The 20351-nt window shown below is 32.7% G+C and overlaps 3 protein-coding genes across 3 annotated transcripts; 1 reads left to right on the top strand and 2 right to left on the bottom strand.

Annotated features, from left to right (window-relative positions):
- Nucleotides 1–1852: 1852 nt before the first annotated feature.
- On the bottom strand, nucleotides 1853–4011 carry LOC107880001 (syntaxin-112). The gene is made up of 2 exons (XM_016726925.2): nucleotides 3812–4011; nucleotides 1853–2997 (listed from the first exon to the last, which is right to left on the bottom strand). Exon 2 carries the CDS (start codon nucleotides 2982–2984, stop codon nucleotides 2103–2105), a length of 882 nt encoding a protein of 293 aa, XP_016582411.1. The 5' UTR covers nucleotides 2985–2997; nucleotides 3812–4011; the 3' UTR covers nucleotides 1853–2102.
- Nucleotides 4012–5535: 1524 nt separating this feature from the next.
- Nucleotides 5536–7494, top strand: LOC107840418. Its single transcript, XM_016684274.2, has one exon. The coding sequence runs from the start codon at nucleotides 5644–5646 to the stop codon at nucleotides 7294–7296; it is 1653 nt and encodes a 550-aa protein (XP_016539760.1). The 5' UTR covers nucleotides 5536–5643; the 3' UTR covers nucleotides 7297–7494.
- A 1921-nt stretch (nucleotides 7495–9415) lies between these two features.
- Nucleotides 9416–13822, bottom strand: LOC107840419 (protein RER1B). Its single transcript, XM_016684275.2, has 4 exons — nucleotides 13368–13822; nucleotides 11366–11735; nucleotides 9788–9968; nucleotides 9416–9659 (listed from the first exon to the last, which is right to left on the bottom strand). The coding sequence occupies exons 2-4, from the start codon at nucleotides 11713–11715 to the stop codon at nucleotides 9612–9614; spliced, it is 579 nt and encodes a 192-aa protein (XP_016539761.1). The 5' UTR covers nucleotides 11716–11735; nucleotides 13368–13822; the 3' UTR covers nucleotides 9416–9611.
- Between the last annotated feature and the right edge of the window lie 6529 nt (nucleotides 13823–20351).

The raw sequence follows: 20351 nt of genomic DNA, 5'->3' as shown, positions 1-20351 counted from the left end.
AGTTCCTCTTTCTCCTTTGGATTTCCAAACATAACCTGCTTTGCAATATTTTACCATAAAATCATGTTACTATAAATGGAGAGGAGTCAGATCCATATAATAGTAACTGTGGGTTGTTCAGTGTCAAATAGAGGAGTTAATAAATGGACGGATCATCAACCACAAAAAAATTATGTGAGTTGAAATTATTTGGATCAAAATAAACTAAATAATGAGTCATAATCCAACCTCGTCAATTCTTATCAAGTTTTAATTTCTTATAATTTTTTCTTTCTTTCTCAAGCCTTTTTTAAAAGTATTTTGAAGAAGTTTTTTGTGAATCAATTTGAACTACACATCAACTCAACTTTTAGATTAGCTGAATTGAACAAATCAAATGAGTTGAGTTAATAAATGAATGGGTCCAAACTTAAGCAGCTCGGAATCATATTTTCACGGATTTATTTTGTTACCCAGCTTTCCACTCCCTTCCACTTGCAAACAATCATTTGATTCTAAATATGATTTTTAAAGAAATATTTGAATTTGACTTGATTTAAATATTTATTTGGACATGCTATGTAAGGTCATGATTTGATATGAGTTAATTAAAGAGGTACATACCTCAAAAAAATCCCTGTACAAGAAATCAGGAAACCATGGGCAAAAGAAAATCAGGCCAATTTGTGAAGCCAATATTTTTAAATATAGCATTGCTAATAAACTCAGTTAATTCTATACTAGAGCTTGAAATGACCATGGAATTGACCATGTTAGGATACAATTGGGCCAACTTAAACCCAACCATTGATCCATAGAAAAATCCAACCAAGTTAAACTTTTCAACCTCTTTGCCAAACATTCTGTCTGTTTGTCCCATTGAAACACAAAAGAGAAATTAACCTTAGCTGTCAGCCAAAATAATAGCCAGCAACTTTGTTTATTTGTCTAGAGGTTGTAATTATTTGAAGAAATTAACATCCACCGAGCTTGAAAGTGAGTGGTCTTGAACTTTTAACCATGCCAAAACTTATTGAACATGAAGTTTTGCCTGGGGCCAAAAGTTCAAAGACCATACACCTTCAAGGCCATTTTCATCTAGATCCTCTCCAGAGCAAAACAATATGACTTGGCTGGATTTTTCTTCAACATCTATATTAAATTACGTAGTTTTCAATAGCACTGCATATGTAAGTAACATGAGCAAAAACAACTAATCGGAGATAAGAGATTGACCAGTAAAGGTTGTGATTAAGTGGTAAATACTACAGAGATTTCGAGTACGTGCCTGCTGGCCTATACAAAATTATCTTTATTGGGAAGCACTTTACCCCATATGCAAATTCCGAGTTAATCGGGCACCCAATATAGATACTCTGACACGGTGGAAAACCAAATCAAAAAAATATATTTTAAGATTCTTCACTGTGGTACTAGATTCAAAGGTCACACGTGGAGCTAGTTTTACATCAATGGATTTGGAACCTTTCACAATTGAAGCAATTCTTACAGGGCCTATTCAAACAATCAATGTAACAAAATTTCTTAACAATGAATTAGAACGGCATTCAAAAGTCTAGGATTTTGCTGCACAAAAACCATGGAGACCAATATCAACAAAATATCATGAGAAAATAAGACCAATGAATTACAACACTGGCCTTGTAAATGACATAACAAAAGGGCAGCCTGATGCACTATAACTCCCGCTATGCGCAGGGTCTGAGGAAGGGTCCCACCACAATGGTGTATTGTACGCAGCTTTACCTTGCATTTCTATCAGAAACGCCTTGACATAACAGAATACAAAAATCTGAGTTGTTTCCAAGGCTTGACATAACAAAATACAAAAATCTAGCAGAGACATAAGGTACTGCAAAAACACTATTATCAAATTCAATATATCCCAATTTCCAAATGTGATGCATCATTTACAATCTATCTTACATACAAGCAGTTGATGAACATAAATTCATCACATAGATTGGCCACGTTATGTCTGTCTATAAGGAAGAAGATATCTCCATGAAACTCCAAATAAAAACATGATGAACTGAAAAGCAAAAAACAGACCAAAAAAACATGTAAAGTTATAGAGCCCCAAAATCTTTCTCAACCTGAATTCAAAATAGAATGGCAATAATGCATAGAAACAAGAAAACCAGCACCACAACGCCAATCCAACAAGCCCAAGTCCTCCTCCTCCTCATTCGTTTAGCACGGTCTAACTCCTTCGTCCCATCCTTCATATATCCACCAGCATTAACCACATTTTGCTCAATATTGTTCATCTGATCACCTTGTGTCTCAACCATAACAGCCATATCAAGAAACACTTGGTGCAGCTCAACCAAGCTTTTCTGTATCTCATTTACAGCTTCATGCCTTTCGCGATTCTCCACCACTTCCTTTCCGACTTTTCCATCGAAAACTCTTTCTTGCATAATCTTTTCAATCACTTCCTCACTCGGTTCCTCCCCGTTAGCATTAGTGTACTGTTTCCTTAGGCCTTCTTTGTGTTCAGCTACAATGCTTTCCCTTAAGCATTGAAAATCATTCATCATGTCCTTCAGTTTAATTCTCAAACCACTAGTCACTGAAATCCGCGTTCTTTCAACCGGGCTTCCCTCTTTATACACTGCTGATAAGCCACGGTTATCAAGATTAGATTTATCAAGCAATTCAAGTCTTGTTTTGATAATTTTCGCCTTCCTAAGAACGGTGACACTGTCAGAGTTAATCTGATCTCTAAGGCCTTGAAGAATTTTCGGACTCGGGGCAGACTTGGTTTCTTGATTAAGATCTTGAAGGTTAACAAGAAGATTATTAATCTCTTCCATATCAGACTTAACAGCAGCAACTTCTTCAAAGAACTTTGAGAGGTTTCTTTCATCAGTCGGGTCGAGTTGTCCCATCTCAATATCAGGTCCTGCTTCAAGGTCCATCATGGCTTGCTTCTTCAGGTCCACATAACTTAAGAATGATTTCGACATCAGGTCATTCATCTTTACGACAATTCTGCAAACACCGCGATAGAGAAAAACAGAAAGAAACATCAAATTCTATCCTATTCTTGAAATTATTCAAATATTTCCTAGTGTTGTGATTTCTTTATTTCCAGTTTTCAGTTACAAAATTTCCTTAGAAAACAAAGACTACAACGAGTACTCCTCCACTAAGCAACAGTTGGGATCAGCTATAATATCATTGGCCAATCTACATGTTATAAAAAAAAGGACACATGAACCCATGGTCTCTCAGTAAAACTAGATATTTTAAGCAAACAGTTGGGATTTGCCATATCACAGGTGAATCTACATGTTAAAAATAGGACACGTGAATCCATGATCTCTCTGTAAAGCTAGCTATTTTAAGCAAACTGTTGCGATTGGCTGTATAACTCTTCACATTACATTTCTCTATATCTAAATGGTATTCTACAAAAACTCATATACAGAAAACCCAAAAAAGACATCAAATCCAATCCCAAATCTTAAAATCAATTCAAAATTGCCGATATGTGCAAAATTCATATAGTACAATTTTCGGTTTCAAATTACATGTAATTCCAAAATTTAGGTACTGAAAGCAACAAAGGAATACGATCACTAAGCCAAAAAAAAAAAAAAAAATCAGAAACAACAAAAGTACAACTTGTGGTTTTCTATATTCCAATTTTCAACAATTAACAAGACTTAGCATTAGAATCTACTTGAACCCATAATAGAATCAAAGCAACACTAATCAACAGAGCAAAAACGTACTGACATTTTTCGAAATTCAGAAAATTGAAACAACAAAGGAAAAAATGATAAAAGAAGGGCACACCCACCTTGAAAATTTGTTAATTCGATTCGTTTCTCTAAATTCTGTTTTGGAATTTGCAGAGAAAAATGAGAATAGTGGAGTGAAGAATTTGGGAGTTTTAAAATTCGAAGGAAATATAGCCGTTGTATTTCGTAACGTAATTAGCCTCACCTTTTCATTTTCACCTTATCCTATCAAAGTCTCTCCACATTTGGAAAGTTATTCATAAATTCTTTCATTTAGTAATTACCATAAGAGTATATAGTAAGTAGTAATTTATTTTCTTTATCAAATCTCATCGAAAATAGTTATTAGTAGTTACTTGTATTTGTATAGGGCATAGTTGATTCGATACCCTATATGGATTGTGAGTAACATACTGTGACCAATTAATTAAATAATTCAAATTTTGAAAACATCCTTTATAAAAATAAATAAGACATATTACATGTTATAATAGGATTATTATTTTTAATTAAAACTTAGACATTAAAGTTTATCCACGTTTCGAGATCTCTTCATCTTAAGCAAAATTATCAATCTATTTACGTAAAAACCATCTATTACAGTGAGGATAAGAATAAAAAAGAACACAGATTGTATTGTAAGTACTATTCATCAACTTAATTAGATATGTCTTAATTTCCACTCACTAGTACTTAAATTACTTTTAACAATTATTTTTGTGGGTAATGGGCTTGGCCTTTTACTTATCAACTTACTAGGCTCTCTAGTTCTTGCAGTGCTCTACTGTAATTTTTTGTGAAAGTTGCCCACCCTAAAATTTTGAAATTGGACCATCAATAGGGTTAGTAGAGACTATTAACTATATGTGGCCAAACTGATATTGATCGTGGGTGTGTTTGGTAGAGAAGAAAATATGTCATTTTTTCATGCTTGATTAGTCAAAAACATATAAGTGCGTTTAAAAGAGAAAAAATAACTTCTCTAATAAAAGTAAAGTAATATTAAGTTTTATTAGTAATGTTTCAAGTTCAGTGTCTCCTTCTCAATCATTCAACACTCCCAAACCCCCCACTCCTTGACAAGCCTTCCAGCCCACCCCAAACAAGAAATCTACTTATTTTCTATACCCAAACACACCTTATGTGTGAATATTATGTCCCTTTTCTTTGTGAACATATTACTCAACACCATATGAAAAGACAATAATAAAGCCTTCATACCGATGTGAATACCATAACAATAATAAATTACTCTCTTCGTTTCGATTCATTTTGTTTTACTATTTTTTTAATCTCATTAAAAAAGAATGTTTCTTTATTTTTTCATAATTCTTTAATTTAACATCCTACGTGACATATTTAAGATCATAAAATTAAAGATTATTTCGTATATCTTTTTATTCTATACATTTAACACCACAAGATTCAAAAAAGTCTTTACATTTAACACCACAAGATTCAAAAATTCTTTATATTTAGTAGTTTTCATAATTTTATATCAAGTCGAAATCAAACAAACAAATTAAAACGAAAAAATTCTTAATTTAATCCCCAAAAAATGTTTTATTCATTTTAATTTGACACATTATTAAAAACTAATAAACAAAATAATAATTTTACAATATCACTCCTATTAATTATAAATATCTAAATATTGGAAAGTGAAACTAATATATTAATCACAAGGCTAAAATAGAAATATAATGATAAATTTTTTCTAGATTTTACAACTATTTTAGTATATTGAATAAGTAAATAGGAAGGAAATAACAATTTATAAATATATTAAACCTCCCATGAAAATGGAAACCTCAAAGCCATTGACCAAACTGCCTGCTATCCATCGAAAGTCGAAACACAGAGAAAAAAAAATATTTGTCCGATCTGAGTAATGACGGCAGATTTCAGTTTCAGAAAAAACTCAGGTCCCTTCAATGGCAGATGGTTCACTGTCTTCTGTTCAATCTTGATCTTGTCAGTTTCTGGTGGCACTTACTTATTTGGTCTTTATTCACAACATGTCAAATCTTCATTGGGTTATGACCAAACAACCTTAAATTTGTTGTCCTTTTTTAAGGATGTTGGTGCCAATGTTGGGATTATAGCTGGTTTAATTAATGAAGTTTGTCCGCCATGGGTTGTTCTTTTAATTGGATCAGTTATGAATTTTTCTGGTTACATTTACTTATGGTTAGCAGTCAATGGTGATGAATTAGTCAAACCTCGGGTTTGGCAAATGTGTTTATGTTTAATGATTGGTGCTAATTCTCAGACTTTTACTAATACGGGTGCTTTAGTTACCTGTGTTAAGAATTTCCCAGAAAGTAGGGGAATTGTTATTGGATTGTTGAAGGGGTTTGTTGGTTTGAGTGGTGCTATTATAACACAATTGTTTCATGCAATTTATGGGAATGATGGGAAATCTTTAGTGTTGTTAATTGCTTGGCTTCCACCATTTGTTTGCTGTAGCTTGCTTAAATATGTTAGGGTTATGAAAGGCGTTAATCGTCAAGAAAATGAGGTGGGGATATTTTATCAGCTTCTTTATATATCACTTGGACTTGCTGGATTTTTGTTAATGATCACTATATTGCAAAATAGGGTGGGTTTTAGTTTGGTTGAATATAGGTTGAGTTCTTTTATCGTGTTGCTGTTGTTGTTTGCGCCTGTTGTTGTTGTAATCAGGGAAGAATTGAAACTTGGGAAGAATAGGAAACAAGTTTTTGATGAGTTTGTGCCACTGAAAGGAATAGAACAAGGGAAGTTAGCTTCGAGAAGTCAGGGGAAAGAAGTTTTATGGTTCAAGAACGTGTTTAAGCCACCGGAGAGAGGTGAAGACTATACAATTTTGCAAGCACTTTTGAGCATTGACATGTTGATTTTGTTTATTACGACTATCTTTGGAGCTGGTGGAACGTTGACTGCTATTGATAACATAGGACAGATTGGTAAGGCGTTAGGATATCCTAACACAAGTATTGCAACGTTTACTTCACTAGTGAGTATATGGGGTTATCTTGGAAGAGTAGTATCTGGCTTTGTCTCGGAGATTTTCTTGACAAAGTATAAAGTCCCTCGTCCATTGATGCTTACTTTTGTGCTCCTTTTATCATGCTTCGGCCATATTCTTATAGCAATGGGAGTCCCAAGTGTTCTTGATGTTGCATTGGCTATACTTGGGTTTTGCTTTGGAGCTATGGCACCTTTGATATTTGCCATTATATCGGAACTTTTTGGGCTAAAACACTACGCTACGCTGCTCAATTTTGGCGGAGCAGCCAGCCCAATTGGAGCTTATGTATTCAATGTTAGATTGGTTGGTTATTTTTATGACAAAGAAGCTTTGAAGCAAATGGCAGCCTTGGGACTTTTCAGGAAGCCAGGGGATCATTTGACATGCATCGGCATCGAGTGTTACAGGTCTTCTTTCCTGATAATTGCTGCTGCAAGTTTTGTAGGGTGCATTGTATCATACATTTTGGTGCTTAGAACAAGAAAGTTCTATAAAGGTGACATTTACAAGAAGTTCAGGGAGCAAGCTTAACTTCTGGAGACTCAGAATAAGCTTGGCCAAAATAGTTTCATTTTTGTAACATGCTATGGTTTATAGCTAATAGTTCGAGTCCTACTGATCGATTATAGGATATATTAAATATGAACCCATGTCATATTGTTAACACATTATACATATATCAGGAAAAATTTAGTGACATGTTGACAAATACATAGAATTCTTGGCTTATGATATTTCCCATTGGAGATTAGAGGATATAAGATTCTTTTATTGGATTACTTCTGGGTGGATTTTATAGAAAAGAAACCTTTTGCTATTTAACTTATTTTGTTCTCTTTTGCAACATCTCCATGTTTCAACAAACAACATCCACGGTGTAATCTCACAAGTGGGGTCAGGAGAGGATAGGATATATGCAGATGTTACCCTTTTCGTGGAATGGAGTAATATAACAATCAAATGACAAGATACAAAGTGCAACAAATGTGTGAAGAGGAAAGGAGGAAGCTAGCTCCCTACCACTCGCACATAAAGTGTGACAACACTCCTACCTAATAGCCTTGTAACCTTGTAACCTTGTCTTCAACCGCCGTACCTTCCTATCTAGGTCATGTCCTTGACAAACTAGAGTTGTGTTGAGTCCTGTCTAATCACTTTATATTTTAGCCTACTTCCACCTCTCCTAAGTCCGGCTACAACCAACCTCTCTCACTTTCTCTTCACATGCCCCAACCACCTTAGTTTCACTTCCCTCATATTGTCTGCCATGGAGGACACTCCCAAGTCCCACCTTTGCCCGAATAACTTCATTTCTAATTCTCTCTCTTCTAGTATGCTCACACAACATATGTCCACTGCCTTCATCTTCCAAACTTGGGTGTTTTTGACTGACCAACACTCTGCCTTCGACAACAATGTCGATCTAACCACCACTATATAGAACTTACCTTTTAAGTCATGGCGACACATTCTTGTCACAATGCCTTCATTTCAACCACCCCATACCAATATGGTGTGCAGCAGCATCATCAATCTCCCCATCCCCTTGGGTTGTAGACAAAAGGTACTTGAACCTTCCTCTCTCGCAGTGGCGGATCTACACTATAGTCAGGGGTTCATCCGAACCACCTTCGGCAGAAAATTATGTTATATATACATGGTTAAATTATTATTATTATTATTATTATTATTATTATTATATATATATATTAGATGTTAAACCCCCCCTTCGATTAGTTTTTATATTCACTTATGAAACCCCTTAGCGAAAATCCCGGCTCCACCACTGCTCTCTCGAGTATGACTTGTGCGTTGATCCATCTCTATCGCATGAGTTGTTGGATTGCATACTAAAGGTACTTGAACCTTCGACTCCCGAGTATGACTTGTGCATTGATCCTCACTTCCATCTCCATCGCTTGAGTTGTGTTTAACTTCATATTTTTAACAATTTCACGAGTCTTTTTCGTGTTCTATATTTTAACGTTCAGCTTCTTTTCATCTTTTTTCCAAGACTTTCTGCTGGTCATTTTATGTTCTTAGTAACAAAATAATATTCAGAGATTCTGTTAGATTTTATATCAAACCAGATAAAGAGAGGATTACGAGAAACTAAGAAGGATTCTGATGCAATACCGATGTTGGGCTAATAACGACAATTCCCATATCGACCTTTTTGCCCTTGTAACTTGTAAAGGCCCTAATTCTTGCAACAGAAAGAACTTCAGGCTGAGCCAGGGATGAAAACGAAGTTACAATGTACACTGGATTTGGATGAGCTTATGGATGGATATTTAGGATTCATATAGTCGAACTCAAATTCAAATTTACTTGGAAAGATGTTGTCGCTGTTAACATGACCTTTTCAATGCAACTGCCTCAACAAGACAAACCGTAAGCAATAAAGGCACTTCACAAAATACTAGTAATACTTCTCGAGCAAACTCACGTCGTAACACTGACAATGGGATCTTGGACAATCCACAATATGTGAAGCATGGAAGTTACTAAGGGATGTAAATTTCACATGCCTAAATCCACAACCAGTCACTACAAAGGATCCTTCTCCGAATATGAAGCTTCTATCGCGCACAGAGCAATTACTCTGGTTCTCTACGTACCAAAAATAGGTTTATATTGCTACCAGAGATGATCAAAAAACTGGAAAAGAAAACAATTAAAGAACGCTAACCAACTACTACATTTGTTTCTCCGTTTTCGTGTCAGAGTTTAATGTAAGTACAAATCACATTAACTAAAATATGCAGCAATCCATCCTGTTTTCTTTTTCTTCCTTATCCACTTTCTCCTGCTTCCCCTCTGTTTGGTCCAAATCTGGGCGAAGTTCAGTCGGCCCTTGGGCTGCTTGTTGATGGCCTTTTCCCGGAATATTTCTGTCGCAATAACAAAAGAAACCATGTTAAACTTCTCAAAATGAGACTAGTAACCTGAAGTTCCCGGCATCAGCAGATCAAATACTAGTTGACATATAGACTACTACATAAATAACTAATGAGTTTACCTGCTTTCCAAGGTTGAAAGGAACGTATTTGTATTTAATCATGTGCGTAATTTGTCGTCTCATGGTAAGAACAAAAAGAACAATCCAGTAGCACAACAATATAGGCCAGAAAACAGGAACATCAAATAGGGAGAAGAAAGTCATGACAAATGCCACACAGAAAGCCTTTGTTATGGCATACCTGAAAAGGGAAAAAGGAGAGAAATAATAAATATTGTTGCTACAACCAAAAGGTTGAAGATAGTACCTTCTTTTAACCAGGTTCAAGAAAGTACATAATGGCGAAAGACATGCATAAAACCTCCCTAAGTCACATAAACATAGTACTGTTTTGAATTAGCTTTCTAACGTTAACACTATCAATCTACTACCTCAATCCAAACTGGTTAGGTTGGCTATTTTTTTAAGTAAGGCTGACGGGTTGACTATATGAATATTTCATATCCATTCCGCTCTATTCAGGTCTGTCTGGAAATGCTCTACTGAAAGAAATAGAAATCTTCACCTTTCTTCAATTCATGTTTCTCACAAGCAAAACATTAGCCAGCATAAGGTCTAGATGCAAATTATGCAAAAATACAGCAGCGTTTCACAACAATAAATTCATGCACACCTGGACACAAACGACATAATGTGCTGATTTTGAAGTGGTGGAAGACCTTGTAAAGGACCAAGAGACATAAGAAAATCAAAGTAAATGGAAAAGATTACGCAACAAGCAAGAACAAAAGGAAAAACATCAGTCAGGCACTAGGCTCACTACTCTCTACAACAACCGTGACAGAGCCTTATATAAACATTTCTTTGAAAGGGCCCAACTCCCATGGAACAGATCCATCAAGGACCACATAGGCCAATCCAATTGAATAAGTGAAAAATCGACATAATATCCAAGTCCATCTGTGCAGGACAAATGCATCTTAGTAGCTATGATTTATGAAATCTTTGAAGCACAGATATTGTGTAACAAGTTAAGAAAGGAAAAAGGGTTCTATAAACAGAACCGTAATAGATACTAGTGAGGTGCAAATTTTTTTTTTAAAACAAATTTTGGGCTTTATTATTAATAAAAAATAATACACACGAAGGCCAAGTGGCCCAAATTAAAACACACTACTTGGCAAAAAAGAAAAACACACGAGGTTCAACTTACTCTTTAAAAAGTCTATATGTTAGCTAGGTAAAACTTAATACTGAAAATTCCGGGCAGCATTTAGAAACAGCCGAATCTATGGTCATGCAGGTGGTTCGAGGTATAAAGTTAATGTTAGCGCAGCCAGGTCAAATATTAACGATTTCAATGAGTGACACAAGTATAGGGGTGACTGTTATAGTTGACAAAAGATAAATTAGATTAGAAAATTCATCCAGATTTCAAATATATGCGGCAGGGAGGTTCTACTACATCAATAAGTACTTTCAAAGTTTACCAAGAGAGCTAAGACCAATGCAAACGTTTAACCATGAGACAAGGCAAACCGAAGTAATTCTGACACAAAATAATATATAATGTACAGAATGGCAAACCTTTCCCCCGAGAAATTAGCAATACAAAAACCATAAAGCAAGAACTATTACCAGAACTTGAACTCCGGGAGGCGACGTATGAAAGGTTTGAATTCATCTGATCCTTTAGTTGGCAACATAGGTCCATCTGAAGGTTCCAGCTCAGGGTCAACAAGAGGTGACAGGAAGCCGATCAGCAAATTGAGAACATAGATGCCCAAACCATAGGTAACAACATAGAATCCTTGAACAGAATAAACCCGTAGAGCATAAAGCAATGCGAAGACAAAAGTTCCAATCCACCTGTATGTAGCATGAGGAGTAGTTTTATCTAAATAGTATTGGAAAAGTTTTGAAAGTTCAAGCCTCTGCTGGTTCAATGCTGCAGCCGCTGAGGCACCGTCACCTCCAACACCCTCCATAGAAACTCAACTTCACAATCCTACAAGTACCACATATCAGTGCAATAAAATCAACACAAGAAAGACATTGCCAACTGAGTGCACTATTTGCTCAAGTTAAGAAATAGAAGAATTAGGACTCTAAATTATACTAATTCTCAGATCAGTAGGAAATTAACACTAGTGAAAACTGATTGTTCAGACCACCCACCATAATATTAATCACTGACAGATGAATGAAAATACCACCTTCTTGTTACTAGAAAGTTACAACTCCCTCCAAGAATTCATTACCAAGCACACAACTATCAGACCTTCAAAAAATCAACTAGAGCAGCCTAAATTGCTGGCAAAGTGACAGGCTAAAACAGAACCCACAGAAATCATAATTTCAATGATACCTGAAAATAAGGCTAGAAAGAAAAGAAGTTTGCAATCTCAAATACCATATCATCAAAAATTTCGATTCGAAATCCTTCCAAATTAGGCAGGGTTAAGTGATGAACTTATTTAAGATATTAAAAAACCACATCGAAGAAGTTGGTACAATACAGCTAGTGGTTACAACCCATTAGAGAGCTTTGAGGGGAAAAAAGAAATAACACACGTCCTTCCCAATGTAGAATACAATTTGACTGCATTACAATAAACTATTCTTTTAGCAAGTCATTTATGTAGGTAGAACTAGAAGAAGTCAAAATAAATGGAAAAGTGATTTTTGATTTCGATGCTTTAAACTGTGACCCACTCCTTAACCCATCCAACTCGACCCATTTTGACCAAAGCAAACTTTGAGGAGTTCCTGACTAACCCCATAATAATCCATCAATTAAACACCGTATAATCCTCCATCAGTGCCCTAAAACCAAGCTCATTGGAGGTAAACACTCCAAAAAGACACAAGGAACATAATTAACTCCTAATCATAAAACATGCCCAGACTATGACACCCATACAATGGCGAACCCAGGGCCGTGGGTGCTTGGGTAGGTTCGAACACACATATTGACACCTATTGTTTTAAGGTTCCGCTCGGAAATCAAACCACTCAGCTATCTTTTTGGTTTCAAGGGTACTTTTTTCCCATCATATAAAATCTTTTATACATTTCTTGTATAGTTATACCTAATCTGTGTTGGGTTTAACGGGTGCCAGAGCACCAAATATTTACCCCTAGGTCCGCCCCTGCTGACCCCTATTGACCAAATGCAAAGTTTCAGAAGTTCGGACTGAACCGACCCAGGGACAGCCCGGTGCACTAAATCTCCTGCTATGCTCGGGATACGAACCACAAAGATTCACTTTATGCCGTCTTACCCTGCATTTAGGCAAGAGACTATACCCACATCTTGAACTCGTGACCTCCAACCCTATATTCCTCCATCAATACTCTTAAATCAAGCTCATTTGGACCAATGGAATCCGTCTTTAAATCACTATTCCATACAACGCAAGCAAGATAACTCTTAAAACATATTTTAATCCTCCTAATCTTAAAGATACCCAAAACTAGATCGACTTACAAAAATCAATCCCAAAATCAGAAAAACGCTCAGATCTGAAATTTGTAATACATAAAGTTATACAAAATCAGAAAAAAAAAAAAAAGAGGTACAGTTAACGATTTAGGGTTAAATAATAATAATAATAATAATAATAATAATGAAAAGTACCTATTCGCAGTGAAGAGATTATTGAAGAGAGGGCGGAAGAGAAAATACGATCGGATCTGTGGCTCTTAATGAACCTTGTTGCGTCTGCCGACGAATGAACAATTTTTTTTTTATCTGTTTCGTCAATTGAGAATTTTATGCTATTTTATCCCCCTTTCTTAAGTACTACTCCTACTATTTGACATTTTACTAAATAAATAAGTAACATTTTTTATTTATTCTTTTTTTTGTTGTTGTTGTCATATAGTAACTACATTACTTAATTCTAGTTTGCTTCTTTACTTGAATTTTAACTTAAATCATTTCTGATTAATGTACTCATTTGCTTGCACTGAAAGTATTAATTGATGCTAATTATTCAGATTTTGGTTATTAAATTTTATTTATTTATTAGGCTTGAATATTTATTATTAAGTACGTTTGGATCTATTGCAAAGAATTAGTGTTATTAGTACATTGAAAGGATTGTATAAAGATATCAATTACCCATAACTTCCGTGGTAGCCCATCGTTGTCACCTCACCACCCACAAACCTGAGCCACAAGTTGTCACCACCACCAGCTTTCATAATCTATCATCACTATCAACCACCATAACAATAACAATAATGCAATCACTATTCACAATCATTATCATTGTTATTCCTGTAGTTATATATAGCATTTCCTGTTACCATTCACCGTAATTATTAATCGTTACCATCATAAATCAGAAAATAGTTACTATTCACGACGTCATTGGTTATCAATGTCATCACTAGTTACTATCGCTCACAACGTCATTGCTTGTCGACACTATTCCATAAAAATATATTTGCATTACTCCTAAGGGTCGTTTGGTGTGAAGAATACGGTATAATACGAGATAAAATACAGGATTATTTTATCCCATTATGATTGGAGGTATAGTTAGTCACGAGATTGTTTATCCATCACTTATACCTTAGTGATGGAATAAGTTATCCATATACATAATTTGATAACTGACTTTGAAATAGCTAATCTCAAAATTAATTATCTCGGGATAACTTGTTTCCAACCAAACTGCCCCTTAGTGACGGGAATGAAATTTAGAAGAAAAATTATCGAAAATAGATTACTTAAGATTATAATTATAATAAATAGTAACACTTTTGCAAAATTACAGTTTATAGCAAGAGTGGCATTGACTAGACATGCGCCTGTTTTATTCCCACTACTTTACATTTTCCCATTTTCACTCTATTATTTCACTCCCCCTCCCCCCATATAGTCATCTACCCTTTTTTGTTCATCTTATTTTTTATCTTTTTTTAAAAAAAAAAAATTACTTTATTTTTTCTCTTCTATTTCTGTTCTTTTTTCTTACTTTCTTTTTATTATTTTTTTTTCTTTTTAGATTTTTTCTTTCTTTCTCATATTTGAAGATAATTATGTTTATGATTTTCAAAATTTCAAAATAACACTTCATTACTATTTTTCTTTCTTTGACTCTCTTATATCTCTAACTTTTTTTCTTTTTAATTTTTTTCATCTTATTTTTTTATCTTTTTTTTATTTCTTTTTTATTTTTTTCTTTCCACTTTATTTTCTCTCTTTCTCTTTTTTTCCTTTTTCTTTTTATTTCCTTTTTCATGTCTTTTTTTCTTTTCCTGTTTTCGTTTTCTTTTTTTGTTTCTTTTTTTTTTTATTTTTATACTTTTATTTCTATCTTCTATTTCTCTTTCTTCTTCTTTTTGTTCTTTTTCACTTCTTTTTTTGCATTTTTTTTCCTTTTTCTACTTTTGTCTTTTTTTCGTTTTTACTTTCTCTACTTTTTTCTTTTTTTTTCTACTCTTCTATCTCTAACTTTTATTTTTAAAAGATAAATATGTATATCAGATACACATATTTAAAAATATACAAAATATATAGTCATACAGATCTGGATATGTATTTACAGTACAAAACATACATATGTAACTGCATATATATTTACATAAATACATATCTCACTCATATGTATATATAAAATATAAAACACAAAATCTCTATAACAAAAAGGACATCTATATATATACATATAGGTAATCAAACAATACATGATACGTATCTTAAACCATAAAAAATACAAATAAATACATATGTTACCATCTAGAATTGCATAGAGTAGTTCAAAGACAAATCCAACACTGCACAAAAATACATATAGATGTGCATTTATATATACAAAATACAAATAATGCACATGCCCCCAAAAATTTATAATGCATTTGTGACATAACATATTTGTCTAATTGCATTTGAACTACACATTTTTTCTTGTTCATGTAGACACCACAAATATTCTTATGACAGAAAATCGTATACTGCTCCTTTAATAACATCGTCTTAATATGTTCTTCAATATCATTGACTGTGTGACATCCTATATGTGGTGCAAACCTTGAAAGTACTCTTGCCATGAATACATGATCACGTAACACTTATAGAATAAAATAATGACATGAATCTATATTACATGTACTTTTCATAATAATATAATACAAAATACACAGTATGTATATGTTTTATTTTACATAATATATATTACATTACCAAAAAATACATATCTGATCCATATGTATATTACTATACAAAAGATACAAATATGACTAGGATATGTGTTTACGAAATACATATCATATTTATATTAAACAGTAACAAACATAACTATACTATATATCTTCATACGTATTTGCGAAATACAAAGGCGACTCATATAAAACAAGAATATACACATGGATCAGGTATATATTTTGTAAATACATATGCAGAGCTATATGTATTTTGTACGGTGTTGAATTTATCTTTAAACTGTTTTATGTCATTTTAGAGGGTAACGTATCTACTTATTTGTATTTTTTACTGTTTAAGATATGTACTATGTATCTTTTGATTACCTATATGTATATGTATTTAGTTGTCTTTTTTGTATATACAAATGCATATTCATATGTATTTTTATACGGTGTTGGATTTATCTTTGAATTGTTCTATGTCATTTTAGAGGATAACATATATGCTTATTTGTATTTTTTACTATATAAAGTATGTATTATCTATTTTTTTATTACCTATATGCATATAGTTATCCTTTTTGTTAGAGAGATTTTGTGTCCAATATACTTATATATACATATGAGTCAGATATATATTTCTGTAAATACATTTACAAATATATATGTATGTTTTGTATTGTAAATACATATGCAGATTTGTATGTCAATATATTTTGAATATGTATATGTGATATAAATATTTTCTTTTAAAAATAAAAGATAGAAATAGAAGAGTAAAAAAGAAATAAGAAAAGGTGAAAAATTTGAAAAAAAAAGGGAAGTGAAAAGGGGGAAAAGAAAAAAATACGAAAAAGAAAAAAAAAAACGAAAAAGAAAAAAATAAAGAAAAAATGAAAAAGGAAAGAATAAAGAAAAAAATGAAGAGAAATAAAAGAAAGAAAATAAAGTGGAAAGAAAAAAATCAAAATCAAAAAGTAAAACGATAAAAAAAAATAACAAGAATAAAAAGTTAGAGATATAAAAGATTGAAAGAGAAAAAAAAATTAGTAATAATGTTTTATTTTGAATTTTTAAAAACTATGAAGACAATAATCTTTCAGATTTGAGTTTGATTTGAAAAATGAATCTACTAAAGAAATATGAGTAATTTATGAAAAAAGAATTTACTGTTTCCTTATTTAATTCAATTGATTTGAGTAAAAGAAGTACAATGAATCTTGTTGTACATGTATTTTAGCAGCAAAAATTTTATAAAATACTAAATACAACTTGCTATTTTTTATAATTACGAAATAATTGCTATAAAAATTCTAATTATAGCTATAAGTTTGTTACTTATAAGAAATTCTCAAATTTAAACTATAGCCTATGAAAGAAAACATTAGCTGTTGCGTAAATCACCGAAGTCATCCAGCACATAAAAGAAGGCCTAGATCTTCTCAAAAGAAACCCGGCCCATTTCAATTTTAACGACATCATCATCCATACATGAACGAGCCCAACGAAAGTGCATTAACCTGAACTTCCCTAGTTAAGCCCACATTTGAAACAAATTGGGCCCTAGTTGAATTTGAACTGGACCAACGTAAAGCAAAAAACATTATTCACCAATGATAAATAATAAAATTTTCAATTTAATGTCAACTAATGACATTCTAACATGACATTTTGTGTTTGAAAAACGAACTATGGCTCAAATATGTCAAAACTATTGGCGCAATACAATTATACTTGCAATATTCTTGACTATTAATGTACCACTCAACATGATTATTTTGCTCATATACTGAGAACGTTTTTTTTTTTTTTTTTGGCTAGACATTATAATTAAGTATAATTGATTTTGCACTGACGGTTAAATAACTATTCTTCAGGTATTAACTGCCCATAATCATGTGATTACACAAGAGGAGTACATAAATTCGTTTGGTGCATGCACTTCGTGCAGAAGCTAGTACACGTACTTCTCTTCTCTATTGAAATGAGTTGGTAGTTTGCAACTAGGTTCGTCAAATAATCGAATTAAACTGAATTTTATCAGTTAAAATGGATTGGATTTAGTTAATAAATGATGTATAAGTTATTTGGGTTGAAATGAATATATGAACTGAAATAAGCTAAAAAACATGTCATAATAACTCTATTTATCTAGTTCTTATTGTCTTAAATTCTTTACTTGTTTTTCTATAATTTGTTCTCAATAGCCTAATAGTAATTTTTTTTTTTTTTTTGTTTCTCAAAGTCTCCCCACAGTCGGGCAGCCGTGAGACTAATCCTCCGTTCAACTATCAGCGCACTAAGCGGTAGGAAACTGACCACAATATTTTCTTCATTCACCAGAGGTCGGGATCGAACCCCCCAACCTCTTGCTTAAGGGGTGAGATAGTTAATAGTAATTATTTTAATTTGGTATAACTACATGACATGTATCAAATAAAAATACTCTTGATAAAATCTTTTATAATTCAATTTAGACTAACCTTAGAACAATATTTTCATGAGTAAACTTAAAACCACCCATATTTGCAACCGTCCAAAATAAATTCAAATCAATTGTCACATTTTCGCACTATACAAGAACAGGAAAGTGGAATAATGGATGTACAATTGAATCCTATTTCACGTGACAAAGACGGTACAAATATTTCAATATGTTGGTGATTATAAATAAATCACACCTATAGTTGTCGTGTTTCATTTTTTTTTTGTGGATTACCAATTTGTAAAAAATCCCAATTCAATTTTTACATCAACACAAATTAAGAAATACCACCAAAAATACAATTGGTTAAAGAAGAAATAATAGATGGAAAAATGGATGACGTGGCATAACAAAAACCACATGAATATATCTGGTGGGAGAAGTAGGTTCGTGGCTTTTAAAGTTGCCAAAGAAACAAACAAATTATAGTTTGAGGTTATTGCTCTATGTCCCATGGCTCATGGCTGTCAATTGTCATTAGTCACATTAGTGAATATTTTACTTTTGTTATGAAAGAATAGAATTAATTAACTTACAAATATTATACTTAACCAGTCACTGTTTAACATCAATGTTAATAACCCTTTGGACCTATTTTATACGTGGGATAAGAAATAATCAATTTTAAAAATTATTTATTTTATATTTGATTGAAATAAAACTATAAAATATCCTATTTCATCTCATCATGAAAATAGAATAAGAATCCAAAATAATTATAATTACATAATAAATTATTCTGAAATAACTTGTTCTCCAATCAATCGAGCCCTTTAAGTGAGTCGAGCCGAGCAGAGGCTAATGAGTTACGAGTATGCTTCATGGCTCTATTTCTTTGACCGTAGTATCCATTTTCTCAAAAAAAGAATTTATTCTATCAGATGTAGGGGAAAAGAAAATGAGAGAAGAAACTATAAGGTGGAAATGTGCAAGTCAATAATCAACTTAAACTTGAACGAATTATAATTTTATGATTAATTAATTTTATCTTATTTAATTGAAGTATTATTTAAGATGTGATTATGTGAATATTAAGTAGGCGTTTGGCGATGATTTTTTTTTTTAAAAAATAAAATTATTTCACCTTAGTAAAAATAATGATGTTTGATCAAAAAAATTATTTCACTTTGGTAAAAATTATTTTTGAAAAAATGAATTGTTTTCACTTTTTTCAATCTTATTTCTCTCATAAAATTTTAAAAGAGAAAATGGTCAAAAGTCCCCAACCTTTACCCCAAATTTCAACTACACACCTATACTTTGCGGGTGTCCTATGACCCCTCTGAACTATTTTAAAGTGAAATATTTACACCCCAAAAACTGACGCCCAGACACTGTTTCAGGCAGTGAGTTGCACTCACTTCCACGTCATGCCATGTAATATTACTTTTTAAAATATAAAAAATTAATTACTTTTATTTATTATTATTTTTCCTTTGTATTGTTTTTAAATTTTCTTTTCAGTTTCATTACTTTTTTCCATTTATTTCACGTTCTTCCACAATAATGAATCTCCATTCTTTTGTTCTTTTTTTTCCTTTTATCTTTATTTGATTTCTTCAATCTCAAATCTTTGTTAAATAGAAAATTCAAAGTCGACTATTAAACTCAAAGTTTAGAAAAAAAAATTGTTTCAAGAATGAAAATTTGCACGGCTTCACACATTTGCTTCAGGAACAAAAATTTTCATTTCTGTATTCGTCATATGAGTTCAATTGCAAACTCGTTGTTCAATTGGAACTAAAGAATTACTAGTTTTTTCAAGAAAGGTGATGTTGAGGAAGCACACAAATTGTTCAACGAAATACCCCAAAAAGAATGTAGGAACTGTGCGATTTCTGGGTATGTAAGAAATGAAATGTTAGATTATGCTCAACAAATGTTTGATACAATGCCGAGCTGAAATGTCATTTTTCAATCTTGTTCTTTTTCAAAAAAATAAAAAAATCTCAACTATGAAAGTTGATGTTGAATTTATGATTG

Source organism: Capsicum annuum, chromosome 8, assembly GCF_002878395.1.
Source record: "Capsicum annuum cultivar UCD-10X-F1 chromosome 8, UCD10Xv1.1, whole genome shotgun sequence".
Classification (NCBI taxonomy): Eukaryota; Viridiplantae; Streptophyta; class Magnoliopsida; order Solanales; family Solanaceae; genus Capsicum; species Capsicum annuum.
This window is presented reverse-complemented; position numbering and strand designations above follow the sequence as displayed.

Excerpts from the sequence above, each read along its gene's own strand:
- LOC107840419 (XM_016684275.2), bottom strand. The coding sequence starts at position 11,715 with ATGGAGGGTGTTGGAGGTGACGGTGCCTCAGCGGCTGCAGCATTGAAC. Across the intron at positions 9,969-11,365 it reads CTCCCGGAGTTCAAGTTCTG|GTATGCCATAACAAAGGCTT; the intron begins GTAATAGTTCTT and ends TTCCCTTTTCAG. Across the intron at positions 9,660-9,787 it reads CTTTCAACCTTGGAAAGCAG|AAATATTCCGGGAAAAGGCC; the intron begins GTAAACTCATTA and ends TTATTGCGACAG.
- LOC107840418 (XM_016684274.2), top strand. The coding sequence starts at position 5,644 with ATGACGGCAGATTTCAGTTTCAGAAAAAACTCAGGTCCCTTCAATGGC.
- LOC107880001 (XM_016726925.2), bottom strand. The coding sequence starts at position 2,984 with ATGAATGACCTGATGTCGAAATCATTCTTAAGTTATGTGGACCTGAAG.